This window comes from Amphibalanus amphitrite, unplaced genomic scaffold, assembly GCF_019059575.1.
Source record: "Amphibalanus amphitrite isolate SeventyFive unplaced genomic scaffold, NRLGWU_Aamphi_draft 000082F_arrow, whole genome shotgun sequence".
Classification (NCBI taxonomy): Eukaryota; Metazoa; Arthropoda; class Thecostraca; order Balanomorpha; family Balanidae; genus Amphibalanus; species Amphibalanus amphitrite.
Window position 1 is genome coordinate 135,756 of NW_024881578.1, and position 8,827 is coordinate 144,582.

Below are 8,827 nucleotides of genomic sequence, written 5' to 3' on the forward strand. Positions count from 1 at the left end.
CCGCTGCAGCCCCGCGGCCTGCTGCCGCTGCAGCCCCGCGGCCTGCTGCCGCTGCAGCCCCGCGGCCTGCTGCCGCTGCAGCTCCGGGGCCCGCTGCCGCTGCGGCTCGGGGGCCCGCTGCTGCTGCAGCCGCCACAGCTGCTGCCTCGTGGCCCGCCGCCGCTAGAGCTCACAACCTCTCACGGGTAGGTAGTCAGCCTCGTTTGATCTAAGGACGGGACTTCTCAGTCATTCAGACCGTTTTGAGTCCAATCAAATAAAACCATTAAGCTCCCCAGGATTGGAAGTGATCACCTGCGACCTCAAAAGTTTCCATAGTTACACTTCCAGTAGCGATATGCAAATCAGCGTTAATTCAGACAGCTAATTGCTCGCTTACATAGTCCCGTGTGTTCCACCTCAAACGGATGAATGGTCCATCAGTTAGCTATACACCGGGCGCAAGCACATATTAATCATGCCAATCACCCTGAGCGCTAAATTCGCCCGTTCTACTTTCAGCATGGTAACCAGCCTCCACCGGCTCCTCCTGCCGTCGACGCTGCCAGCTGGTCACCAGCTGACGCACAGCCGGACCTGGAGGGACGCAGCTCACCCGGCCCTGGTGCAGTAGTGGCCGCCGCTCAGTCGCCCGCCATCCCACTGACGCCAGACTGGGCAGCCGAGGGTCTTCCGGAGGTGCGGCTGCTTCGAGTTGCTTCGACCTTTCTGTTTCACTCGGGATCTTTTTTTCTTCTTAATTATGAAATTAGGTACCTCGGCTGACACGAGTGTAAATGCACCCCGGCCCGGTCACACCAGTCTGCTATAAAAGGATAAATCGTCTGTTCTCAGCACGGCGTTCAGCTGCTGTCGGCTCCTCCGACTACCGCCGGAGCCCCTGGCTCGGTCCCTGCCGGCGTCCCGGGCACAGCCACCGCGCCACCCACCGTCGCTGGCTCCGCCACCACCTCAAGTTTCGGGAACCCCGACCCGGCTCGCCAGGTATGTTGTAACTTGTCTCACAATCAAATTGCTTTAACTGTAAGTGCGCAAAATGCATGTTCTGATGTGTTCATGAAGGTGACATGCTCTTGTCAGACACCCTCGTTTTCCATGTATGTTTTAAGGACGTGACCGGCCCCGACCACCAGCCGGGGTACGCCGAGTGCCACCGCCGAGTGCCACCGCGATCCGCGGGGCACTGGAGATGCTGCTGCGGCTGGAGGGCGGCCTGGCGGAGAGCCCGGTCATCGTCTGCGCCGACTCGCAGGCGGCGCTCGCCACACTGGCGAGTGGGGCTGGGAGCCAGGCGACAGCACTCGGCGCCGCCGTATGGCGACTGCTCCTGGCGCTCACGGACGGAGGACGCCGAGTCTTCATGCAGTGGATCCCAGCGCACTGCGGAATACCCGGCAACGAGAGAGCGGACGTGCTGGCTAAAGAGGCATCCAGCCTGTCGCAAGACGCCGTCCCAACGGACGTCCGCTCGATGGTGAAGGCAGTCGGCCGCTCCGCCACCAAGGCATGGCGTCGCAGCTGGCCAGACAGCTTCTTCAAAACCATCATGGGAGACCGGATGCCGATGCCGGTGCTCCTGGAGTCTCGCGACGAGGCGGTCAACGTCCACCAGCTGCGGGCGGGACACTGGAGCCGCTCGCAGAGCTACCTTCACAGAATCGGACGCCGCCCCGAGCGCGACTGCCCACAGTGCAGTGATCTGGCCTGCCCGGCGGCGCGCTGCCTGGTGTGTCGCGAGGGCCCAGACACGCCGGAGCACGTGCTGCTGAGGTGCCCGTGCTTGGCTGGCGCGAGGCTCCGCCTACTCGGCAATATCAGACCGGACCCTACGCAGCTTCGGGACGGCGGGGCCGTGGCGGCCTTGAGCCGCGGCTACCTCAGTCACCAAGAGCCGTTGGGCTACGGTCGGCCGTGAGCCGACCCGGGGAGACCAACAACAACAACAACAGTGCCACCGCCTGGCGCAGGTGCTCGTCGGCCTAGACTGCTCGCGGGGGTATGTCGCCGACGAAGAGGCCGAGTCCATCGTCCACCTGTGGCACCAGCTCTCCGCCGGCGACAGAGCCAAGGTGGCGGCCTCCCCGCGGTACCAGCACCGGCTGACGACCGGCCGGTTTAAACAGCCGAAGACCAGTCGGCTGTCTGGTGTCGTGCCGGGCGTGGACAGCGCACGGAGGTAAGGATCCCGCATTTTAAAATAGGACTATCATTGTAAGCGTTGTTCTCAAATGAAACACCATCGGGCAGAATAATTGGGGTTTGCACGCATATTATTGGAACTATTAAATTATGTCATATTTATTAAAAGGCAATAAAAGTGAGATATTGTCCATGCTGGTAGGATTTTGTACGCATGTTAGTCACAACCTGGACATGCTGATGTGATGAAAAAGAAATACGAAACGCGTCCACGTCATCACATAATTTAATTATTGATTTTCACGAAACACAACTTGCATACTGCTTGCCAGAGACCTTCAATTTGGAAGGTATGTCCAACGTGTGCTCCGTAGAATTTCGTAGAACACATGTGAAAGTGAACTTAATGATGGATTTCTATTTGACAGAGTCTCACTCAAGCGAGGAGCGGTTCCCGCGCAACGACCCGACTTGAACCGGCTCGCTGAGACGGTCGTCCGCCTGCTCTGCGAGCGGTACCGAAACCCCAGGCGCAGCGGAGGGTCGGTCCAGTCGCGCTGGGCGCAGATCCTGGCCCACCACTCCAGCCTGCGGGACATTCTCCTCAAATGTCCCGCAATCACCCAGCGGACTGGAGTCAACCTGGCGGCTCTGAACCAGCACACGCTCACGTCCTGGTGAGTTATATGTTCGCTCGATCCTGCAGATGCAGAGACTTGATAGAATGTCCAGTGTCCATCCTCTCATCAATAATGGTGTAAGATATGTTATAAAAATACTACCATCATATTCGCCCGTGTGCGGCTTTACTATTCACTCGCTTTACTACCGTGTGCGGCCAGAACAATACACGCATTCAGTGTTGTAACAATTACGTTTCACAATACTTCTGAGCAGGGATGCGGAGCCGGAGCCGGAGTCGGAGCCGGAGCCGCCGGAGCCGGCATATTTTGCCCGGAGCCGGAGCCGGAGCCGGAGCCGTGAAACAATATAGCCCGGAGCCGGAGCCGGAGCCGGAGCCGCCAAAAAAGGGGGCGACTCCGGCTCCTTTTTATTTTTTGAAGAGGAAAAAATAATTGACCTAGTTCGGTTTGACAGTACAAGGCAGTAAAACATATCGTACTATTGGTCTCAATATAAGTGCCCAGGCGACCTGTAGTTTTGATGCGGTGAATACCCTCATCCTCGCCACAATGCGAGTGGGGGTGGCGCTGGCTGGGAGGAGGGGTGCACTCGGCCCGAGTTGTGGCGAGGGTAAGGATATTCACCGCATCAAAACTACAGGTCGCCTGGGCCCTTATCTTGAGACCAATAGTACGTCATGGGCCATAAAGTGAATGAAAAAGCCGAATATCCCCAGTATCCCACAGTACGCAATCAACTTCCTGTCTGCTCCTCCCCCCCCCCCCCCTCACGTCTATTGCATCCCCAGAACATGAGGACCGGTCATCAGGTGACGGCCATTGTTTTGAAGCCAGTGCAGTGGACTGCGACTCCCAGCACCGTCTCTTTCCACCCCAATCAAATTTTTCTTCCACCCGTATTTAATTGATTGCATAGGGGATGTACTGAGTCGGAGCCGGAGCCGCCGGAGCCGGAGCCGCCGGAGCCGGACCATTTTACTCGGAGCCGGAGCCGGAGCCGGAGCCGCCATAACATTTCACCCGGAGCCGGAGCCGGAGCCGGAGCCGATTTTTTTCTCCGGAGCCGGAGCCGGAGCCGGAGCCGTTTGAAATTTCCACGGCTCCGCATCCCTGCTTCTGAGTATCAGAAAATTAAAATTGTTCGCACTGGGAAACCGGCGCGCATCTACCGCATGGTCTTCCTACTGAGGACGCCAATGCTGACGGGATACATCCAGACTCTGTCCCTAAATGCGCTGAACCGAGTTGGGATGAGGCGGTGGGATGCAAGTCGACATCCTGAGAGATCGGAGCGTCAAAAGAGGAGCTCTGGAATACAAGGACCCCAACGAACATTTCAATCAACAGTATAAAGTAAACCCCTCAATTTTTGTTTTTGTTTCGCCGCCAGGTTCAACGAGCACCAGAAGGAGACGGAGCGGAGAGCTCTTCTCCAGGGCGTGCAGCTGCCGCCAGCCCGTCCGATCGCCGCAGTCGCCCTGCCAGCACCGGCGCCGCGGCTGATGCAGGTGCAGGTGGTGCGGGTGGACTGCCGCCGCCCACCGCACCACTTCGTCCTGCCTGCCGACACGGTCGGACAGGCGCAGACCCGCCGTCGCCCGGCCGAGGACACCGGCCACGACACCGCCGCCAAGAGGCCCTACACGCGCCGGCAGCCCACCAACACCTGCGGCCAGTGCAAAGGCGCTCTGACGGCGGACACGGGGCACAGACGGGGGAAGGGCGGCCCATGAAGCCGAAACAAGGTTTTCTGTCCCGTTGCCAACCCTGATCTAACATACGATCAGTGGTTGGCAAAGTTCAAGTGAGAAGTATGTCTTGTACCTATGTATGTATGTCTTGTCTATGTTTTGTGTCCTGTATGCCTGGCAAGTCCAACGCCAGACACCGGCGGAACTGCTTCAGGGCCGCTCTCTCCGGCCGCAGCTCAGGCGCTGCGCCCCCCCCCCCCCATGATCGCCGCTGGCGCCACCTTTCGGCGCCCCGCCGCCGTCGATGGGGAGAAAAATAAACCAGATCTGACTTCGGATGCCGTCATGGTGTTTGTGTGGCGTAGAACAACGACGATAATAGCGAGTTAAAACCGCCTGACACTGTTTCAGGGTTTGGCGTTTTTGTTCGTGAATGTTTGCCTGTTCCTTTGATACTTAGGTTTACGATTCCCTTCCTTCGTTTGTTTGTTTGGTCGTTAAACATTAAATATACCAGTGTATAATGCAGGCGTACTTCGTCCGGGTGAGGCATCGTAGTCCCTTCGTCCTCGCACCTAAGGTTCACGCTATTCAGGCATGCCAAAAACTTGACCTGTGTGTCTTCCAGGTAGGTATCACACATTCGTGCGCGGGTGGGTGCGTTGAATGCTAGTTAGATTATGCGACAGTGCAGCTAACAGCGACTTCGGACAGCTTCCACGGTCGCAGAACACGGCAGGCAAACTCACTTAAGGCACCGGCCATTCGCTCGAAGCCCGGGCGCCGTCGATTTTGTCGGATTCCACTGTATACCCAACGCATTTATCCTAAGCAATACAATTAATGGTGCAAAGTAGCTGCAGCACGGCATGGGTAGCTTTCATATTCTGTCAATTAACCCGCGCCGGGCCGGTGCTCCGCGACTTCCACGCCGGGCCGGGAGGGGGGGGTCTGAACTCTGAACCCCCCCCCCCCCCCCCCCGTCTAACTCGGCTCCTGGGCCACGTAGCGAGACGCAGTAAGCGGCATTCGAAAGAACGCCAAAAATAACACTTCGGTCATTTTTAGATCAGGTCAAAGCTCGGGGCCCTGTTTCACCGGTGATAGCAGCACGCTGCTATCACACGTGTCAAATTGGGTTTTCATGGAAACATCAACAAACCATGACGCCGTCAATCTGTGTGATGTCATCAAATATTGCTGCTAACATCTTTACGGCCGTGCGATCAGACAAATGTTATCAAACGCATTCAACGAGACAGCAACTCTGTTCCAAACGCAGCTCACGGATTACACGAAACGTCAGTAGTGTGACCTCATCACATTACGTCAGCTCGCGCGAAACCATTACGTCACCGGCGAAACAGGGCCCAGGTCGCCAGAGGCCATCAAAGGTAACATTTTGTCCATTTCAACAATTTTGGAAACTGCCAGCGGCTAACTTGGGAACCGATAGAGCTACAGCGGCGCGGAAAAGCGCATTCGATAGCTCTTTTAATGCTATTTTGCCATAATGTCCCCAGATTTGACCTCGGAAAAGCGCATTCGATAGCTCTTTTAACGCGATTTCGCAAAAATGTCCTCAGATTTGACCTCAGGTCAACGGTTTAGCCTCCAGAGGGCAAGAACTCCAAAAATGGCGGTTTTATGAAAAACATTTTTCTGCAATAACTTTTGACTCAGGGAAAAGACGACATTTAATTTGCCAGCGCATCGTGTTCCCCTCGTCGAGACGCGTCGAAAGAATTATAATTTAACCTTGTAAGGTCATTTTGAAAATGTGACCTCAGGTCAAAGTCATGGCCTGACCGGAAAAGGTCATGTTGCATATCAGTCGATCCGTATCGTCGAGCTTAACACATCTGAGGTGTTCTCATCGCTCTAGCTGTCTCTATCAAAAGTTATTGTCAGAGAAAACTCCTGGGGGCCTGATATGACCTGATATGACCTCTGGGTCAAAAGGAGGGGTCACAGGTGCCATTTTTCGGTTCAGCTTGTCGAGTTTACCGGTAACACGATGTTTGAGAATGTTTGGAATGACGTTCGTCCAAAAAAGGCGCCTTTCAATTATCTCCCATTAACTTACCTGAAATGGAGAGGTCGCAAAATTGGCCTGACCTTAGGTCACCAATATCAAAATTCCGAGATATGCATTTTGTATACACTGTTACTATTATCAATCGCTGAAAGTTTCAAGGTGATCGTTTGGTCGTTACAGATATGACGAGGATTCTAACTTTTCTGAGGTGCTTGAGTTACCTGGGTCTGAAATTTTCACATGTCCGGAAAAGATGCATGAACAGGTGTATCAAAAATGGCGGCGCAGCGCCGCCGTTTTCGATATATCTGCGAAAAACCGCAAGAGGGTAACACCCAACCCCCGGCCCGGCGCGGATTAATTTAAGGTTATTTTTGTATGACTGAAGCTGATGTCCACATGGTTTTCAAAGGGTAAATATCGCTGCTTTGAAGCTTTCCATGTTTCTTTCATGAAGCTTTCCAGGCAGTCATTTTTGAAAATGACTGCTACCAGTCAATGGAGGAAAAAAAGAACAACTTATATCAATTATGGAGATATAGAAATAGCAAATGAACGCCAAAGAGGAAGATCACAAGAATCGATAGAATATCAGACGAAGATAACACGGAAGGGGTGGCGTTGCAAAGCCAACACCCCGAGAAAAATCTGATCTGATCTGATGTTTTTCAATATCCTGAATCCAAGAATGATACTCATTAGTGCAAGGAGTATCATGATAATCCATTGAGGGGAGGTCACCCAACCCTAACTCATCAGACCCAACCCATCCTGGGCTTATGCAAAGGTAGGTGAGGTGTTAGGTTTTGGGTGGGTGTAGGGTTGGGTTGTCAGGCTTGGTCAGGGTAAGTTTGGTTAAGTTAGGTTAGGTTGGATTAGGCTGAGCTTACTCAGATTTGCTAGGCAAGGTCAGGTAACTTCACTTCAATGAATTATAATTTATAATGATACCTATTTGCTGCCAGACATGTGCATGGATCCGAGAAAATGGATCTGGGATCTGATCCCCCGAATACTGATCTCGGATCCGTCGGGACCATAGATCCAGCTCTGTAATTTATCGAGAGATCCATGGGGATCACAGATCCGAGTCTCATTTTTTGCTTGAGATCCAGTGAGATCATAGATCCTCACTTATTTTTTTGTTAAAACATATATAAAAAACTTGTTTCAAGTTTCAACTCACAAACGTTCTGTTTTAGTGATTTTATGTGATCGCACGTCATAATCCACAGTTTTGTGTCACTTATTGGCATAGAAACCCATTAAAACATGGTTTCAAATGTGGTACATGGTGGGATCCACTCAGATCATAGATCCATGTTCTTAATTTATCGTCAGATCATATGTCATAGATTCAAGATGTATTTTTCACACCAAATCCGGTGGGATCATAGATCCCAACCTGTACTTTGCTTCGACATCCACTGAGATCATAGATCCATTACTCGGATACATGCACATGTCTGTTTGCTGCACTTATTAACATTATTTTTGGGATCCCAAGTATTGAAAAACATGGAAAAGAGCAAATTTAATCTTGGAAAAATCTGGTGCTTTAGTGTTACAGTAATTTTCATCTTAACCCCACCATTCATTGCATTTGATGTGTTGTGTTTCATTGCAAAATGTTTGCTTGTTTTACATAGCATTTAATAAAGAAATTAAATCAACACAAATGAGACATTTACAAGTTGCAAGACCAAGAACATGCTGACTGGAAAACGTAATCATGGGCTCTGTCAATGGGGGGGGAGGAGTTGCAGGGGTTAAAGCCACCCAATAATTTTGCTTCTGCAATGCCAACCAATAGGTAGTGATGCATTTACGGATCCAACCCCCCAATCCTGAGAATGTGTCAGAGCGCCCAAGTGGAATGAATATATGCTGCTCAAAATGAACTTTTCATAAACAACAGTTGATCATAAAACAGTGACTTTTAACAAATTTCAAGGCTTTTGGGTCAGAACTTTAAAATGGCTTAAGATATTTTGCTCAAATGCCAACCAATTAGGTACCTATGCTTTAGTGCAGGGTACATAATAAGTGCCTACTGCCTAAGCTGGAACCTGAGATATACCTAAGCCAAAAGCAAAGAAGCTCCGGGTGGGGTTACTTTCAGAAGTGCTCATGAATCAAAGTTACCCTGGCCTGTCAATACCCCTGGTTTTAAAGCAGCCCTGTTTTACAGTACAAAGTTTAAATATGTAAATAACATGTTAATGTGTAATGCCTGACACAATTTGTATGATAAAATCCAGGATTTCTTTGGTTGGCATTAACAGCAAAATAGGTACCAATACCTATAAACATCT

General features: G+C 51.9%; 1 protein-coding gene and 1 long non-coding RNA gene across 2 annotated transcripts; both read left to right on the forward strand.

Annotated features, from left to right (window-relative positions):
• Positions 1–41: 41 nt before the first annotated feature.
• Positions 42–1,000, forward strand: LOC122379686. Its single transcript, XR_006256212.1, has 3 exons — positions 42–185; positions 502–678; positions 835–1,000. It is a non-coding gene; the product is annotated as an uncharacterized LOC122379686 (long non-coding RNA).
• A 189-nt stretch (positions 1,001–1,189) lies between these two features.
• Positions 1,190–5,000, forward strand: LOC122379678. The gene is made up of 4 exons (XM_043362073.1): positions 1,190–1,772; positions 1,867–2,176; positions 2,568–2,816; positions 4,174–5,000. The coding sequence occupies exons 1-4, from the start codon at positions 1,190–1,192 to the stop codon at positions 4,514–4,516; spliced, it is 1,485 nt and encodes a 494-aa protein (XP_043218008.1). The 3' UTR covers positions 4,517–5,000.
• The last annotated feature ends 3,827 nt before the right edge of the window (positions 5,001–8,827 follow it).

Excerpts from the sequence above, each read along its gene's own strand:
- LOC122379678 (XM_043362073.1), top strand. The coding sequence starts at position 1,190 with ATGCTGCTGCGGCTGGAGGGCGGCCTGGCGGAGAGCCCGGTCATCGTC. Across the intron at positions 1,773-1,866 it reads GGAGCACGTGCTGCTGAGGT|CCGCGGCTACCTCAGTCACC; the intron begins GCCCGTGCTTGG and ends GGCGGCCTTGAG. Across the intron at positions 2,817-4,173 it reads CAGCACACGCTCACGTCCTG|GTTCAACGAGCACCAGAAGG; the intron begins GTGAGTTATATG and ends TTTCGCCGCCAG.